This window comes from Homalodisca vitripennis, chromosome 2 (genome assembly GCF_021130785.1).
Source record: "Homalodisca vitripennis isolate AUS2020 chromosome 2, UT_GWSS_2.1, whole genome shotgun sequence".
NCBI lineage: Eukaryota > Metazoa > Arthropoda > Insecta > Hemiptera > Cicadellidae > Homalodisca > Homalodisca vitripennis.
Window position 1 is genome coordinate 75,814,523 of NC_060208.1, and position 20,914 is coordinate 75,835,436.

Below are 20,914 nucleotides of genomic sequence, written 5' to 3' on the forward strand. Positions count from 1 at the left end.
TCTCTCTCTCTCAGATCAAAAGCACATTTGTTTTTATCTGCAATGCAACCTTGTCGTTTCTTTATACCGAAACCCTAAGGTAACAGACTGGGCATCCTATAATCTTGAGTCTATGATAGGAACAACATGTAGCTGGATAACTAGCTGTATGGATCTAAATCACACTGAATCAGATTAAAAATTGACAGTTGCAACAGTAGTCCATTGCGTCAAAAGAAGGTTCAGACCAGCACTAGATGGTGGACACAGTGGACAGTCTGTCGCAAAGGGGCACACGTCAGGAGGTTGGTTAGATATTATAAGACGAACCTTATCTGGGAGCCATACCATCAGCTCTCACAGACTGCAGCTTAGTAATATAATAAAACAAAAAATAAAAATCATGGACACGGTTCATACAGGAGGTACAACCTCCATACAGTTTCTCGACTGCAACTAGTACTAGCTTCTGACCCAAATGTTCATATTGAATCTTTGAGGTCACCAGATAAACAGTTTTCCTTAAATTCAAAGGGAGAGCTCTAGCTTATCCTTCAGACTCATTTCCTGAAATGTGACTTTCCAGACAATGAGTCAGGCTTCAGGCTTGTAGGGCGGAAGTGATACAGGCTCAAGACCAAGAGCCAATCGCGAAAGCTGGACACTGGCCAGACGCATTGCAAAAATGTCACTGTATTAAATGTCAAATGTTCAGTCAGTAAGTTTAACCCATGTATATCACCAGGAGGATGGAATTTTCCTGGCTCTTCTCCCTAAGGGCCTAGAGTCTCTTCTTTTATTAATATGCGAACTTTTAAAAGCTATTTTGGCTTACGGATGTATTTGTCATGACTGACGTTTATGTAAAATTGTTTTTATTCCGAAGAGGAGTCCGTGCTGATTTCTCTAATCCAAAATCCTTTCTTTTATCATCGTATCTCTTAAAGCTTTTAGAAAGGCTGTTGGAGGGATATTTAACAAAATAGATTCTTTTAGGCACTCCTCTTCATCGAAACCAACATGCATATAAGCCTGACAAGCCCTGTGACTGGCGGCAACTGCTGAGTATGATTGAGGACAACCTGGTTGCTAAGGAAATCGCACTATTCACCTTTCTTGATATTTAAGGAATATTTGACAATGCGTCAAATGCCATGATTTTTGGAGAACAGAGGCGCAATGCTGATCCATGCGTTTGCAAAGGGATTGATGCTATGCTTAGTCCAAACCTGTTGTAGGCACGTTCCATAACATATCTATAGTTATTGCTCCAGTTAAGGGCTGTCCACAAGGGATGCCTTATCATTTTTATTCTGGAATTTTGTATTCAATAGTCTCTTAGAAGACTAGACGTGAGTGGGTATCTACGTTGATAATATAGTTCTGGTGGTATAAAGACAATACAAAAACGTTGTTGCCGACATTATGAAAGCTGGTCTTTGTTGTGTACACACGTGGGACTTGGAATCAATCTTGCAAAGATAGTTTTAGTTGCTTTCACAAGGAAAAAACATTGAAGTGTTCGTCGGCTTGACGTATCAGAGTCTGTCAAATATTTGGGAAAAAGAATTACATGTTTAAATGGATTAATTCGCTTCACTAGGTAATATAGGCCCTCATGACTTCTTTGCCACCAACTGAGGTATAAAACCGCACATGGCCCGTTGGCTATATTGTACGATCGTAAGACTATGGTTTGCTAGTGTGGTGGACAAAGACAGAGCAAGCTACGATCAAAGATAAGTTTACCAACTTGCAAAGACTGGCTTGATTATCAATAACCCTACAGGTGCACTTGAAGTCCTTCTAGACCTTCTCCCTATAGACTTACAAGTCATGACGGAAGCATACATATATCCGCGTATCAAATGGAAGCTACGGGTCACTGAGGACACGCTTGATTGGTATGGCTCACTGCACTGTTGGCTAAGCGGTAAGCGTCCAGCATAACATATGACATCAGACCAGCGATCACATAAGACCAATAGATGGAAGCACTCCTATTCCTACAGCATTACTGGTGTTTGAAGCCAGTGGCGGCCATCTTTGAGAACGTCTAGAAACGCCAAAACGCCGTCCAGAAAAGCTTAAAAATTGCAGTCCGCGCGCATAAATAAAATCGCCACCTAGCCACTTAGGATTAAGCCAAAATGTTCAAATTTGGTGTACGTATATCTCATAAAACACTGATTCCAATGGCGCAACTCAAATTACCAGTTTTGATCTCTATATAATTTTAATGAGCAAAAAACTTTAAAAGTTTTATACACATTTGAAATCGTAACATGAAAAAGTCGGTCTGTGAGGATTTTTTTTGTTTTTAGGACAGGCAAGTTTTGTAAGCGGGAAAGTTTGAGATAAAGAGTTGAATTATTTTTTTTTATTCGAAACTTTATTTTCTAAAGACCAGTCGTTTTCCTGATATTATCGGCAGAAATATAGGCGAAAACCTGACCGCATCGCCCGACCTACAACAGATCGCCTACACTCCAGGCCGCTCTCGGCTCTTAAATTAAAACTCAACATATCGTTAATTTAAAATTCATTTAAATGTAATTAATTATTTTTTAATATGTTAAACATTTTTAAACCCCATTTATAAGGCATTCGCTTATCATTTCATGTAAATAGAAACTGTCATTCAGTGCAATTAAATATTAACTAAACTTGAGGCAATATAAGGTACAATAAAGTAAACCACTAGACCATAGACTTATTTATTTATCAACGGACAACCATTTTTTATAAGAATAGTGCAAATTAATTAATTCAAGACAGACAGCATAATCGAACAAAATTTATAATAAAACATGGTGTGTTAGTTTTGACTATGCAATAAATTATAAAAAAAATCATAAATAACACTAACCAACTCGAAAAACTAATATAACTTGAGTATAATAACAAGAACAACAACAACAACAACAACAAACAAGATAAAAGAAAAATAATGATAAACATTTAAGAATTAACAAGATAAAATTTAGAGCAAATAACAAACAACAAGAAATGATGTAGCAGATCTACTTGGAAAAAATCTATACATTTACAAGAAATCAGGTAATTAACAATGTACAATCTCATTTAGCAGTGCAATTTTAGAAACAAATATTAATTCATTAAAAAAGTACAAATTAAATAAGTTAAATTTACCACCAAGCTATTAGAAAAAAATAACGTAAAAAAATAAATAAAATTAAGTATCATTTGAGCATGATGAAAAGACTATTTCTTAAAAAAGCTATAGCTACATGCGAAATAGTCCAGATGCTGGCACACCAAAATTACCCAAATGGGTAATTCATTATGTTTATAAATAATGAATTTAATATAATGGAAATTAAAATATGAAAATTAGAAACAATAAATATCCAAAGCTTACAATAAAAACGTACCTCTCTACTGACCTAAAAATATTACAGTTTTTTAATAGATGACTGCGTATTCTGGTTTTGTGTAATGATGCACTGACATTTTTGCAGTGGTGATGTAGTCGCACTTTGAAGTATTGTTTACAAAATAGCTTTTTGAACTAATATAAGGTGATTTACCTCAGGATCTTGTACAAAACAATGTCCCTCCTGGGAACAGATTTACACCGATACACTTTCGTAACACTGAATTTACCATTCTGTCCTCTAGTTTTTCACAGTTGTCACGTCGCCTTTCTTTAATACGCAACTTTACTTCTGTTTCACATAACAAACAAAGTTTCACAACACCTTCAGAAGGTTGTAAAAGTCCTCCTCGATTTTTACAACTTATCAAACTGTTGCGGTATTGCGTTTTCCTCATTAGCCTGTAACAGCTGTAGGCACCGCTACAGGCTATTTTATTTCTTAACGTTCTTACTACAAAACCAGAAAGGTACTCCACAATATGCGTCGTTACATTTGAAGTGTTTCCTACAATATCATAGTAATAGTCGAGATCTTCATCTTCCTTCTCATGTTCTAAAAACCTGCCAGACAGCAGCGAACACAGTCTGAGCGCTCGCCACTAGGGTGAATCATCCCAAGGTCCGCCGCCATTGTTGTATCATCAGGCGACAGAGGCGGCTTCAACGGGCAACCCCACTGCTCCATCAATTGGTCTTATGTGATCGCTGCATCAGACACTATGATTGAAATATACGTTAATCGAGTTTGCGATAATATAGGATTAACTTGGAATTATGTCGATCAACAAATAGTAATACTATCTGATACCCAGGCCGCTCTTAAATCGCTAAACACGATATAATTCAGTGCAAGGCTGGTATGGGAATGCTTTAAGACTTTATCCGTTATAGTTAGTTGTAATTCAGTACATAATTCCTGGATATGCCGGTTTTAGGTGCAATGAACTCGCTGACGAATTAGCGAGAAATGGCTAAAAGGAGTATTTTCTAAGACCTGAACCTGGCTTGTAGTACAAGCAAACAACTGCTTACCAAACTATTACGAAATGGTTTACAGATAAGCACTTTCATCGGCAGAATTTCTCTCGGCAAATTTATTATTGGCACTACAATCCAGTTCTCGAACTTGCTGACGAAGCTAAACAAAAACCTTCTGATCAGGTCATGTCCCTTATTACTAGACACGATAAATTCAGGAGGCACTTGCACACCTTAGGACTCATTACTGCAAACCCTAAGTGTAAACTATGTTATCAGTCGGAAAAGAATGCTAAACACATTATTTTAGAATGTAATTTTGGTTAGGAGAAACCCTCTATTTGAAACCTCACAGCCAGGTGAGGAATTCGACATTTCGTTGAAGGTATAGGGTAGGCAAATCCTACTAGCGGGACTTGGGTACGCAATAAGCTTAGGTTGACGCGTTGGGCTCTAACAGCACTTTAAAACCCACTTTTTAATCTAATCTAATATAATCTATATGTAGATTAATATTTGTTGTGAATGTTCCAAAGTTCTAACTAGATACGTTTATAACGATACTTCCGACAATACTGAGAGGATCATTTGTTACCATATGAAATTTCGTGCCCGAACCGAGATACGGGCCTGGGATAATAGTGAGCGGGAGACGCTGTACTACCGAGGCACATTGCTTTCATTACCGAGAAAGATTATAGAAAATCTCCATTTTTAAATTCTTTTCTGGACAAATAAAAAAAAGAAAACATTTTACCTTTTTATAAGTTTGTATTGCATCAGTGTTTTGTTGTTCCATGGACATATCCAACATTCTAGGGCCTTAAGATAGATGATGCAATCGATTTTTGGATATTATTTAATATTTAAAGTTCCTTTATTAAGACAACTTTGAACATCGGAAAAAAATTATTCCACAAAAAATTTAAGCATTTAAAGTAGGAAGTGTTAGCAATTTGATAATCAGACCCAAACAATGACTGTAGATAAAAAGTAAATGTTTACTATATGCACATTAGTTGTTAATAAAGCATAGTCAAGAAAACTACTGGTTTTCAATAAAAAAAAAATATAATTAATGTTTAGTAAGAAAACACGTGATTTCCACCAGTAGTTATCCATGTACATACCATAATATTATCATACCCTTATATTAAACCGTTTTGATTTGGGCCTAATAATGAAACGTCCTTAATTCTGGATCAAGTGATATAAGAGTTGTGACCAACTCTTTTAAAATTTGGTTTAAAACTATAAGCATATTCCAACCGAAAATTGATTGCACCAGCAAACAACTGGTACTAGTATGTACATTACAATCTTTCTTTTATGCGGAACAAACACGTGTCTATTGCTTTTCTGATTAAATGTGGAACAGTAACCGTGAAGTCTTGTAACCGACGCCTGTTACAAAAATATAAACTTTACTTACTTTACATTTATTTTTTAGTAACATTAATATTTTTATGTCATTAAGACCTTTGATTTGATACAAACATTTAAAAGGATTAAAACATTTTTCTTGGATCTGAAGGGTGATGGAGGTCTTCCTGTAGTGATAAACGTAAGTGTAAGTTCAATATTTGGTACGGACAGACATATCGTTACATTGTTTTAAAGCACCCGAGTGAATGGATACACTAACGTTTATTGTAATGAGATTTAAATGAGATCTAACAGCCAGTTTTTGTACACAATAAAAATGAAACCGGCCGAGTGGAAAGACCACTGGCAGTATAGTCGGCAGGAAGGACCGCGGCCGCCCAGGAGGATAATGCTAGTCGACATAAATCGGTCGGCAGGTAAATCACCTTCAGCGGTAAATTGCATTATAACGGCCCCCCGCGGGCAACTCGCATAATGGGGGCAAATCGAGTCGTTTACGGAAACCAGGGCGTCACGGAGTTGGGAGCTTGGGCGGCCGGTACGGTGCGGTGAGTTTTGATTGAGAAATTAATTTTTTGGATGGAAAACCGAGATATTAGTTTTGTGCATTGGAATGAGGTTGAGTTTGTTGACAAAGGGTATATTATTTAGGTCAGATTATATAGCATACTTCATCACCAAATTTAGGTTTGGCGTCTTCGAATCGAAAAGATTTCACAAACTTTATGACTCAATAAATTTAGTCCACAGGGTCTATACAATACAATTACCGATTTTACACTGATAGCGAATTAGTCATTATTGGTATGCTTCTCTTGTATTTGGGATAAATAAGATGAAAAATTGGGGAGTGCCTATGTCCAACTGGTGTAAGACGTAGGGGCTTATGATCTGAATTAGCCATAGAGCAGGTTAAAATTGTGTCTATGATTTTTAGTACTTTTTATCAGTATTATCGCCTTTGTAGTGTGACGACTATCCTCTTATTCTGTTTGATAAGGTCCATCAATACGGGGAGGGTCTTAAAAAGGACAGGCCTCTCTGATAAAAAACCATATCTTTACTGAACAGTTTTAAAATTCTCTCTCCACATTAATGTTTTAATTTGCTTAGGGCCTGTTGACGCTAGATTGTGGATGACAGGAAATGCTTAAAATGGACACATACGAGTAAGCTAGTCATTCACCCATCCGAACATTAACCACATTATGTATCTCGTTATCGAATATAACATAATAACGATACGTGATACATAATACGAAGGTTATACAGAGCACGTGAATGTGCGTGTAATAGGAATGTATACGCTTTACTTTTAGAATAACGAAAACTTTGCAGATCTTTCTCTGTATACAAATCGTTGAAGTTCAAATTTAACAGGGTCGTTTTATTTAGTTCCAGTCGGTCAACCTCGTCATCAAACTCTTTATATCTGTTGTATCATTTAGCAGTCACTGGTAAATTCTTATGAGGCCAATAGCATCATAGAGTTTAATAGTATCATAGATTACATGGTTCATTGTTATAATTAATTTCTGCTCCTATTCCCATCTTTTCTCTCGTGGTTTTCACAATTGATGAGGGATAAAGCTACAACCTTAGCTTATAACCACAGCTTGAACTAAAGTAAAAGAAAAAATGCATTGATTAAAAATCCGCTTCCCAAAGTTCAATTCATAGTATGTATTCACATTAAACGGCAGTATTTCCGAAAGTGAAATCAACTAATTCTCAAAATTGTTTATTCTACTTCCAAATCTCGTGAAAATTCAGTAGTGCGCTTTTGCACGATTCGAACATTACAACATAAAATTCGAAAAATTAGTAAACAATATGTATATATATATATATATATATAAAATACCTTTATTATAAATATAACAAAATCAGTACTGACTATTTTTATTCTAAAAACGTCTTTGCTTAGAAACATAAATAGTGGTTTGAATAAAATAAACCAACAAAGTTATTTTTGTTGCGGAGAACAACAGTTGGTGGCACTGTACTGGAATAAACAGCTGATTATATTGTTTACAAGAGGAGAACAGGTGATGTCTAGTATTGGATGGTAGCCAGGCGGTTCGCGCGTGCCGTCATTTGTCATATGAACCGTCACAGCGTGAACCACAGGATCCTGGATTAATTACATTCGTACAGTCACAAAGTGTCTGGAGTGTCACAGCCCAATTGAGGTTACAGCTCAGTCTGAGTAATGGTCGACCAGTTGCTGCCCTCAGTGTTTTTTAGTGTCTGCAACCTCGAAATGTTGATTATAGATTTGGAAAATAATGCTTTTAGGTTAAATTCATAGGCATTTTAACTCTCTGCACACATATATATTATAAACAATATTGATAACTCTAAGTGAAATTAATACCGAATGAACAAAACAAGTGTCAATTTTACATAAAGAATATTTTTCAATCCCAAATTCAATTGCAACACTTAAAAGTGTAACTGCAGTCATTAAATTTTGAATACTTATTAAAAGCCTGCTGTACTGGCGGCCTATTTTTTTCATAAAGTTATATGAGGTTGTATGAGATGTCTCATTTGGTGTAATCTATAGACTACGCAACGCATACAGCTCGTGTTGCAGTGATACAAACGCTTTTTAAAATTGTTCGAATGCTTTATTGGTTTATCATTTTAAGCTTTAAACTTTTTTGTGTTTTATTGAATAAATGAATACTCAAAAATCATAAAGTTTACAAGGAAAAGGTGTTTGGAGGCGTATTATTTATATCTTTAAAATGAAAAATCAAACATGATCCTACGACAAAAAATAACGGCGTAATAGTATTTGAGATGGGGCAGAACTAGTGGTCGTTTTACTACAGTCTATTTGACAATTATTTTGCTCAATTTAAACTTCTTCAGATAAAATTTTATGATCTTTTAAATTACAAAACTATAATAAATTTAAAGAATTAACATTTCGTTATTAATACTTGGAAATAATGTATTTATAATAAAAATAACTTAACCATATTTGAGGATGCATAAAAAAATATATTCGAAATTATCGTCTTAGTCTCCTCAATGTGCGTATGGAACTATGAACATCTCTAAAAAGTCATATTGGAATCCTGCATGATAACCTTTGATGGACTACATGCTTTGTTTTTCTAGTATTTTATTCATGTAAAAATTCTAATAAAAGTATTTTATAGTACAATACAATAAATATATACATATAACACTGAACAATTTTCAACAATACAATAATATCTGGAATATATATATACAACGTTTAATTCCAAATACATTAAGGTTGAAATTTTTAATTCTTTATAAGTGGATATGTTAAAGATAGTAATTAGAATGTGAGTATAATTCAATATTAGCTTAATATAGTTATTACATCTCAGTTTTTAGTTTTAATGGTTAAAACTCAAACTAACAAAAATAACGGGTTTAGTGAATTCTTCTATCGTCTATGAAAAATTGCCTTTCTCAAGGAAAATACTAGCTGTTGTTAGGAAGGATAAGATTGGACTGGGATAAGGGGGTGGTTTTAGAGCGGAGGGGAGGAAGGGTATCGTCTTGTGACTCCCTTGTGAGTCGTAACCACACTCTCCGACTCCGTGACTGTCACTGGAACTTGTGACGTCATAATTTTGATACCACGTACCGTAAGCGTTCTCTTCTCAGATATATTAAATTTATATCTATTTTGTTAATCGACGAGGGTATCTCTTCATTGATTTTTCCAGTATATTAAAGTTCAAATAGTACGTACTTTTACAATCATACAACATTATTAAGAATACCTCATATAAAAATGTTGTAAAAATGAATAGTATATGCTGTCTTTTTCTTAAATGAGTACTCATAGTCTTTTTTTTACTTTAACTCATAGAATTTAATATGGAATAGTACACAATATTGAACAATGTTAACAAAGAATGAAGCATGAACGTTTTATAAGATACAATCAATCACACACTACTATATTAATCACAGCCTACTAATGAGCAAGTCACAAGATGAGCGATGTTACTAGAGACTATACGTGTGCAGGAGCAAGCAGTAGCTGATGTAAGCGAAACACATGGTGGTATATTAGCATGACATATAGTACAGAGAGGCAAGGTACTGGTTTTCTCCCGCCACCGTTCATCTGGTCCAACTGTATAACCTGTAACGTACATTACTACCAACCGCTACTTAATTCCACAAAAAAATTACCTCAACTTACACTTTTGGGTAAGCTTCGTTAAATTAATTGTATGGATTGTAATTGTTAGGTTTTTTCACTTTTACAACTGGATGGTGAATAATCTACTGTAGCATCTAATCGAAGGTAGCAGCGTCCTTATATTTCCAATTGATTTTAGTAAAGTAATACACGAAATTTAAAACAGAGAAAGTTATTAAACACATACCCTATACATATACATATAGCGAGTGTCTAAATAATTTGCAACCATAAAAAGTTTTGTTTATGAATAAACGCAGGTAAATGAAACTCTAGGGATACGCCCTCACTGTAGTTACTTATAGTTTGGTCGGTTCAGTTGCCATGTTTTGCTACAAGGGAATGTCCTGTCGAGGACGTTATCTTAAACAAAGCATAGGTCGAATTATAGCCCATTTTAAGGGTCGTTCTTAAGAAAACAGATTGTCACAAATCCGACTTAAAAAGGGCCATTCATTTGGAAATAGCAACCTCTCAAAGTTTGAATGATTTTGATGTAAACTGTAATTTTTCTCCTCGATAATGTACTTTCCACTTCATAATAAGCATCCAGTAGTAAGGAGATATTAGTATTATAACGTATAAACTGCCGTGATTGCGACTATTTAATTTTTGTCTTCCATTACCGCGTCATTAGTGAAAGGTAACAACATTTTTAGTCTAAACAACAACTTTAAAAATAAATTCTGAAATATATCATAATAGGTTTCAAAATTACAGCCATACACAAGTTTCAAACCGTAATAACTCAAAAACGGAAGATTTTATATAACATTTACAAAAACAGTAATATATGGGATACTTTTATACAAACATTTTGTAGCAAGGTTTTTTCGCTGCAAATAGTATCGGAACGGTTAAGGCTTTACAGAGTGCTATTCCTCTTTATGACTTTATGCAATTAAAAGATATAATTTGTTTTTTTTAAAACACAAACAGACAGACAGACGGTAAACTAAGCAAGATAGGGCTATAGATTCTGTGATATTTCTCACTTATTTTGAGTTGACAAATCAAATTGTCAATTGAATAATTGTGGACACCCTTATAACGATACAGTATAACAATATCATTGGGTTTTCGAATGTATGCTAATGTAAATACAGAAAAAGATTAATGTTACAAGCACAGAACAAAATGACTGTAGGCGCTGCAATAACTTGCCAGCGCAGTGTCTGTATTAAGCCGCGCATGCTTAACTTGGCAGCAGATCACGGTCACCATGGCGCTGCAAGGCAAGGCGCACTATTATGTAACATAGGAAAGTCAGTTAAGTTAATGTTTTTAATTTTCGGGTTTCCAGAACCCTTCATCATAAAACCATGCATTTAACAAGAAAAATAAAGAGAACTCAAACCAATAAATAACATCTAAAAAAAATTGAACAAATAAATATATGATTAAAAACAAGTTTCAAATCAGCTGTATGTAGAATATTTATGAATTTTTGACAAATAACTAAAATTTTATTTAAAACAGAATCAGGTTTAACCTATCTAGTTGCCTTGATTTTAAAATTATATATATATATATAATTTTATATATATATATATATATATATATATATATATATATATATATATATATATATATATATATATATTAGAAGTATTTTGTTGACTAAATGCGTAAATTTTATAATAACTGACTAAAATGTGTAGACTTGCTTTAATGTTCGGAATAAGCTGTAATTTATCATTAATTAATCTTATCATTAAGGTTGCCAAACTTCAGCTCACTAGTAGACATTAACTAGTGTTAGAAGTATCTAGAATCGGGAGTTATAAAGAATATAACATTGTAAAATTCTTAACTGTGATACATTTTTCTGGATATAGGATACGCCCCGTTTGAAAAATTTTACATTACCGCCTATCTGTACAAAAAACATTGGTTAATTACGCTAGAATAGTCATTCCCCTTAAATTGGATCGTGAGTCGCAAATGTCCCGTGTTTCAAGTACGAACCGAGCTCCCGCCGCCGCGGCGACAACCGTGAAGAGGGTGATGGCGCAACTTAAGTGGTAATCACCTATTTATATACTGTCCAGAGCAATTAACAGCTGGCAGTTCAAGTCCGCCGTTCCTCGGTCCCTCAACCGGTCCCTTCGCTAAAACCGCTGCCCAACCACTCTGCCTAACTCGTTACGGAAGTGTTAAACTCACCTGTTTAGCGTCCGCCGCCGGGCGGTGTTTATGTTCATTGCAGCAATAATTTCGGTTCACGTTGACTCTTCTCGTCTCATACAGGGGAACATGGGAGAGGCGTGAGAAGAAGACCTTTCGACCTCTTACCGATCTCTAAAGCTTCATGAAAGGTAAAAATAAGTACAGACAGCTATATGTAAGTTGAAAAAAAAAAACGATTTCGTGCCATTTCCAACAATTATTGAGGAGACGTTGTAAAAGTAATATTATTTAAGGAAAACAAATTCTTAAGAAAACACTATTCTTTTATTGCTTTAAATTTAAAAGCTGAGATAACAATATTTACATTCTATTCTTTAATAATTAAATTTTGTTATAAATAAAAGTTGTTGAAAACACGTGGTTTCATGTAAAGCAAACACAATTAAAACGAATTAAAGTCTTAAATTAGAATTAAATTTTAGTGAAATTAAATGGTTATGACTAAATGGACATAAATATATGTATGTACAGACATATACAGACACTGGAATGAAAAAATATATTTTTCATATTAGGGAACCCCAAAACGAATTAGCTCACAAATTGTAAAGCTATTTTGTTAGCACGACTACAATACTTTATCTTTATGTACGCTGTAGGAAGAGAAAGCAAAATATAAACGGACACGAAAGTAAATAAAAAGAAAAAACATGTCCAGAATGAAAGCTGTTAAAATAAAACAAACAAAACACCGGGAGATGAAACGAGTAAAACCAGAAAATAAAGTCTGTGAGGCAAGCTGCCTACAAATGGGCTGTAATTGATAACAAAACGCATTCTATCACTCTCATTGGGTCCTTTTAATTAAAACGAGATAAGGAGTGAAACCTAAGGACTGGCGGGTGATTAGGAGAGATAAGTGGCATACGTCATCGCGGCGACAAGGCGAGAAGCGGGCAGCGGGAGATAAGAGAGAGGTCGGCGCGAGTCACGGGTCATCATTTAACCAATTAATTAGTTACGACCGTTACTACTTTCACCGATATAGTGGTTCTGTAGTGAGATCACCACCGGGGGACACCCCTGCTCGTTGCGTGCGTTCTATAATCGGTTGTTAACTCGGTATTCGGCCTCGGCTCCCAAAACACGTATAAAAATTTAAACTAAGGGTAGACGATGCTTGTTCCTTTACTGGTCCATGATGGTACCGAGCTTTGACGTGAACGCTAAGAATATATTAGGGGTCAACGTTTAAGATATATTTCCTATGATACCTTTCCTGAGTACATTTCATAACACTAATTTATTTTTTCCAAATATATTTTGTATTCTGTGGGGACCCTGATTATCCTTAATTGCTCCTTTGTTTTGTGTCATACAATCCAAATGCAGTTTGGATTCAGCAATAAAATACTTGTAATTTGGTATTCCATTCAGTTAAACTGGGCCATATAAACTTACATGTTTTTAATATTTTCGTTCATGCCTCTAAAGCACAAGATTGATGAACCTAAAATTAATGTATAATGTCGTTTTGTGCGGTCTGTATGTCGACAAATGTTGACTATTATAATTGTTATTAGAGTCCTTTAACTCTTCACAGTTGTACAAGTAATTACATTAAAATTTGTTATGTTCCTCTTGAGTACTGTAAGATTAAGTACAAATGTATACCGGTGGTTTGGGCATGCAAGTGGCCTACTGGGGTCGACCTTGTTAAAGAAGTGCCTTCCAAACACTGATGTTGATACCCTAAAAGAGCCCAACAAATACGACGGCGGACGTCCTTTGTGGTTGTCACGTCTTTGGCTACGAACTGTGGAGCCATCTTCTGATAGATTCAATATTTGAACTTTCTTGTTGTAGGATCTGGAATGTCGTCACATATATCTATCTTGCTCTACACCTAAAGAAACGAACTATAAGTTCAGATAAATAATTAATGCTGTGGATGAAATGATTTACAGCAATGTGCCGAAATATTCAGTTGACTTCATATATTCCTTATATTGCGATTTTGTGGTCAGGATGTTTTCCTGCATTATTCCTTCATTTTAATTCTCATAATATTGCCCTCCCATCAGTGTGCGGCCTTTCTGTGATATTTTCCCTTCAATTTCCATTATACCTCCCCTCCCCCCAAGAAATACCTTTCCTTTACACTACAGCCAAAATGAAACAAATGATTATTCTTATAAGTTTTCTCTCCTTTAACTCCCAAAATTTTGCTTTCCTATCTCATTATTGGCCTTCCTAAGACCTCTCCCCTGTGCCTTTCCTTTGTTTCTTTGCAAATTCCAAATAATTCTTTCTCTGAATAATTGTATTTTTAAATTAAAAATATCAACATACAATAAACAAGCACTTACCTTTACAGGCTTTGCGGTGTGTGATAGGCTTTGTGGGGTCTCTGTAGTACCCTTCCTTGCAATAATGGCAGTGTCTCCCTGCAGTAAAGTGGCGGCACTTCAAACAGACTCCGCCACTAACCCGTCCGCTCAGCTTGTACAACTCCATGTTGAAGCGGCACCGCCTCGCGTGCAAGTTGCAGTTGCAGGCTGAAACACGAACATAAAGGTCGTTAGGACAACACTACACATGGTCGTCTTTGTCAAGGTTAGGTGATCGACAGTTATTTTTGTGTCGTATAACAGGTCTCCATTGACAGTAGTGACGGAAGACTGGGGACAGATCAACCTGCATGACTTGTACAAAAATATTCCCAAAAAATTTGTCCGGGTTACATATTACATCTGCGTTCTTGATGTTTGTGGGTCCGATTATTGTTTACTTTTAAGATTCTTTAACGTCATTTTCTAATCAAGCCATACGCATACATAATTTTACTTTATTTTCTCCACAGCCTTTTAGAGCTGTTTTACAGGTTTTAGGTTTTAATTGTTACCAAATAAACTTTACTGTCTCAAGATATGCTAGGAGTTTACTTGTCAAAGAAGTACACACTATTCAACAGTACAGCCTTTAAGGAATCTCTACAGAAGTCTTTAAGAACTCTTTACAGAATTTGAGATAGTACCTGATTAGGTATCTGCATATTTGTTTAACTCTAATTAAATTTCGTATTCATTGCGTTTTTTATAAGAGGTATATTTAATTTATATACGTATAATGCTTGTAAAAGATTTTTCTCGATTTATAAAGTAAATTACTGAAGATCTGTGAGAAACTTTTGTTAAAGTATTATTGTTAACTTCTTATCATCATATGTCAGCTCTGTACAAGACATATAGTAAGATAAGGAGAAATGTAGGTTAAATAGGAAGTGGCCACTAATATGAAAAAGCGGCCCCCAGCTATGCCAGGTAATACAATTATTTTAGCAACATGGAATATGATAATTTTAATAATGATATATGCCAAAACGAAATAATGTTTTTTTTTCTAAACGTAGCTGTCAAGAATATAAGTTTATATATACATAAGGTTTATACGTCATTCTACGGCATTATTTGTGTCACATTACTCCTGTATTATGGATATAGTAGACATCACAGATATTGCGATAAACCTCGGCAATAACAGCGCCGCAATGTACGGCTGCGACTGACTGCAATAAAAGAACAATTGGACAGTTACAACAATAAAAGCAGGCCAACAATGGGGCGTTATCGGCGAATGAGATGTCAAACAAGCTGTAAAACATCACACCATTCATTGTACGAGTGTTATCAGCTCAGCTGTTTCCAAACAAGCACAGATAAGGGAACAGGTGTTCTCCATTAGGTCTATACCTGGACCTAGACCAGGTAGCTTCCTAGGGAGGACATTATATCGATATTTGTTGATGGTATTTAACACTACTCTGATAACACTTCCGAAAAAGTGAACAGAAAAGAGCAAAGGAAGGAAAGAAAAGTTAATTATAGTAAATGGTTTCTTAAACGATACAATAACATTTTTAAAACTTAAACGAAAATAATTTTCAAAAAATCATTTTTTAAGTGATCCATACAATTGTGTAAACACAGAATAAACAGATTTACCGAAAATTTCAGATTTTACTGATAGATTATCTAAGCAAATTCACGATGTTTTGTAGATTTATTTTTTTCTAAGATCATAAAATAGAAATCTCAAATATTCATAATATAAATATTTAGAAAATAGTACTACTGCCGAAATACGGTTATCTGAATTATATTAAAAGAACACTATGGTCTCTAACACGTTTTATTGTACTTTTACCTATCTATACTAAAAATCTAATAAGAAAGTTAGACCATTTTTTAATTAATTATATTGGGAGATTGTCTGTAATTATTTAATTGAAAATGTAAGTATAACAATTTAAAGATTATCGTTGACTCCAAAGAACTGTCCTTAGCCTAATTCAAGTGCACAGTTTGAAACGTCATCCAGTCTGAATGGCTCACATTTACACACATACGTATGTATATCCTTATACAAACACATTTTTTTAATAATTCTCATTTTTAATTTTGTGATTTTTATTTTAATTTAAAAAAAATAAAATATTAAAAAAACGGTTTAGAGAAGAAAAGGAAAGAAATATTTTAACGACCGCATACTTTGGTGTTATGGGATGAAATAAAAGCACCAATTTTATGATGAAATCCAAAAACATTAAACACCACTGAAGGAACACTCTGGATAAAATTGGGAAGGTTGTAATTTATAAGTAAATATCTTCAAACCCCAGAATATCACTTTATCCCCCATTCGACCGAAGTTGTTTCGGGCCCTCATATCCCTCGGGAGCCCGTTAAACCATACAACCACCAAGGGGATACTCCGAGACAGTTTCTTTTTATCCAGTACGAAAACCAACACCCTTTCAGCCATTTCGATACAAGGCTTATCAATATAAATTCTCCCTTCCTCCGTGGGATTATTTTTATAACAGAGCTTTGAAATCTCAACATGAAAACTTAAAATAGGCTATTTAGTACATCGACAGTAGAAATCCATTAGATTTGATACTTCTTAATTGCTGACAGGGTTCTGTTGAAAGACAGCGGTCAGCAAAATTTGTTGTCGTCCTTTTGGCGTGTTACAAAAATAGTTAGTTGGTCTTACAAGTCTTTTAAGAGTTTGGTCAGTTTTTATTCTTCCGTTTTTGTAAATCTGTTATCTTCCATAACTTTGAAAACCTTTCAAAAAGGTTTAATTTATATTATACATCACTTAAATCCATAGATTCAGACTTCTAAACTTACGAGTTTCTATTCGTGAAATACAAAAGCCACGTTTTTATCAATTGAATACTTATTAAAATTTTTTCTTCAGATAAATGACAATGATGGTTTGAAAATTCTTAGACTTCAAATCGTGTCTAATCATTATTCCCTAGCTAAAGTTTTACCGTTGTTTATTGATATTTGGAGAATATTGTTCAGTTTGTAAGTAAAAGACAATTTTAAAAGTTAAAAACAACATATAAACTCTGGAAATTAAGAACTTCTTTACGTTAAAGTTTAAATTATTATTTCTAAATTTATAAATTAATGACTGGACCAACAACATCTTGGTTAACAGTGTTGAAAAAAATAAATACTCTAAAATGAAAATTTTAGGAGGCATTTATTTAATTAATCGGAAAAGTAAGGGATTAAGTGAACTTGTACACAATTATTGTGATATTCTATTTTTGATCGTTGTATTCATCGTTCATTGTGATTATTCTACTTCTTATGAGATTTTATGGAGTTAGAATTTGAATTTATAGCGCTTTAAAGTTGGTATTAGAATTATCCACTAGAAGAGTGGTAATACTAGAGAATTCCGTCCATTACCGTCGGAAGACTAGAGCCCTCGATCCCTCTAGTTTAATGAGAAAAACGATAAAGTACAACCCAAAAATATTTCTGCTGTTAAATAAGTAGTTCTGTAATAGAATCTCAGTTTCTTGGATTTGAATTATTAATGCTATGCTTTACTTTTTTGGGAATCGCACTTTCATTAAAACGAACTAAATAACTTGTAATGGCCAGGTAAAAGATGCTCATATAATTTAATGCACCATGTCAACTTGTTTTATGATGTGCTTAATGTAAAAATCCTAGTATTATACAATGTCTAAAAGTAATCAAATGCATTGTTTATGAACCTCTTATTTATGTTCTCTGTCTGTACCAATAAAAAAAAAATTCTCTAGCTCATACTGTAGTTATCCTCGACACCAAAGTGCTGCCGGCAATAAAATAATAAAAATCTGTCCAGGCCATCGTAAAACGAAAACGACGCATGTCCACGACTCAAATGCACCACCTAACACCTAGACCGTAGACGCCCACACTCCTGGAGGTAGACATCGCAATTACAAGTGTTGATAGCTGCTAAACGCCGCCGCCGCACGGCAGCGCTGATTAATTCAGTTCCAGCCGCTGGCGCTAGGTTGAGCCACCACTGTTTATTACCTACTCGCCCTAGTCGCTGTACCTCTCGGTCGAAAATGACCCCACAATTATCAGCTCTTGTGTTACTAACGGCTGTAATTTTGTACGAAACCACTAAAGCTGGCCTGATCTGTGTAATTTCTTCTGCGATATGCTACACTCTGCCGGCTGGCAGTTGGTGAATACCACGTGTCAACCTACACATGTACGTTCTGCGGTGCCTCGCATCTGAGACCGCTATTATCATGGAGATTGTGTTCAAGACTGCATATTAATAATTTATATTCAAAATATAAACAGTATCAGGTGCATAAATATGCAAGTTTTACTCTATGTACATCAGTTATAGCTTCAGAGCTATGTAATAGCATGTAATATTTAGCATTAATTTATAACTTAAGGAAATTACTATTTATAAAATATATAACTTATAAAAATCACGTGTGCTTTAGATAGGTTTTCTTAAGGGACTTGTATTTTTATAAACATAAACGTTTCACTCCCTGTAGTTATGTTTCATGTACATACTGTACAATGTCATATCCTTATCTGAAATAGACTTACTTTAATGAAAAAAACTCCATGTGTTCCGTCTTCAGATGCCTGTAACCTACAACTTATTTTAAGAAATTAATTGAAAACCGAATATATACCACCTAAAACATATTATAGGTTAAAAGTAAGATGTTTGTTAAGGGCTAAGATTGTTGGATAGTATAGTTGCACTAGCCTCATTTCTAAATGAAAAGTTAGTGTGAAGTTAGTTGTTTTTTATACTTTATACTTTACTTTATATGTTATGAAATTATGTACTTTTCATTTTTTTTGTTTCCAATAATTTGACTTATCACGCCGGTATTTATAGTAATTAGGTTAAATGAAAATGGCTTTAACACGATAATACATTTGAAATTCACATATCTATAAGACATTTAATTTATACGTTAGAATGCCGACTACCGTGGGACCGGCTACAGCACTGGACACCAACATAATTCCGCCGTATCGGACAGGACATCGCTGGGAGAGGGTGTCGGGATGTCACCTCGGAGAGGTTATGTTATGTTAGGTAAGTTAAGGCCATCAGGGTCAATTTGTTATGCAAAACGGGTGGCCAATATTCGCCGAGAGATCAGCGGGTGGTCCTTCCCCACCCTTACTCCTCTCGTGCTGCTTTACAACTTAAGAGAAGACAAATTATGGAGCGGAATTTTCAGTGGTAAAACCACTCGTTGGATTCATATTTTAAGTTGCAACTTATTGTGTTTTTATTTTACTTCGTAACTGCTTAGATTAACGATATTGGCCTAAAATCTCCAATTGTATTCGTAGTTATTTTCAATAAAATGCACTGCTAGTATAACCATAGCAACACATCTCCCCCTAACACAGAGTACAGTGTAAAAGTTCTGTTCTACTTTCTAGTACGGTAACACTATAGATTAATTTAAAGCATAATTTACTAATAAAAATATTGCTAGTTCCGTTATGTAACTTGACTGATAATGCCAAATTAAATTATGTTTATTTTGTTGAAAATACACCACTATATAACCTTCTTCTAATTTAATTTAGTTATGTTTGATTAGAAATATTTGGCGCGAAAATAAATGTTTTGGAATCAGTGTACAATTATTATACATGACAACTGATATATTTAGTAGGAATTCCACACTTATTTAGTACATTTATTTATAGAGTCAACTTATTTTTATACAGAATATATATGAAATAACTGCGTATAAATAATCATACGACAGCAAGATTAAAAGCGCCGAGTTAATTGAGATTTTTCGCAAGTTGTGAAGAGTCGGGAAAACAAAGAGGCTAAAAGGAGAGCGCTGATGAGGCTAATGACTCGGCGCGCTTGTAGTGATGTTTAGGCGCGCCTAATTAGTCTGGTTGCGAGTTGCAAATCATCGACAGCGCCTAATTAAGTGATATAAACGAGTCGCGCCTTCTACTCCATCTGTCAGTCACACCACATCTAACAACTACTAACTCATGCATAAGTCGAACTAGTGAATTTAGAGTTTGTAGCCATGTCAGTAGAGACAAGAGTTAAGTAGGGATACAATATGGCACGTATCTTCCATCCAAATATACTTGACATCGCATTGTGTTATAGAATATCATGAAAAAAAAAAATGATTGCCGATAATCTAGAGCTCATGATATAAATCGCGTTTTTACTCAGTCAACTTGAAATAAATTAAAGAGAAATTTATGTTAATTATTATTCAATTTTAGACACTCCTTTGGATATAAATAATTATTATTTAGTCTACAAATCAATACCTCTAAATAAAAGATTTTCAATTAAAATTCATAATTATTGAGCAGTGTTTCAAACCTTTAAAAATAAATTATCATACGAGTAACCTTTTCTGAATATATTAATAATACAGTTGACCAACAGCCCAAATTTGATCAAAAATAGAGCAGACTAATATTCTTTATCAG

At 34.4% G+C, this 20,914-nt stretch overlaps 1 protein-coding gene across 1 annotated transcript in view; it reads right to left on the reverse strand.

The window, feature by feature from the left end:
* Window positions 1-20,914, reverse strand: part of LOC124354202 (netrin-B) — a 345,697-nt gene that overhangs the window by 102,311 nt on the left and 222,472 nt on the right. The window contains exon 2 of the mRNA XM_046804483.1: window positions 14,444-14,632. Coding sequence (XP_046660439.1) covers window positions 14,444-14,632 — 189 coding nt within the window. The remainder of the gene's footprint in view (window positions 1-14,443; window positions 14,633-20,914) is intronic.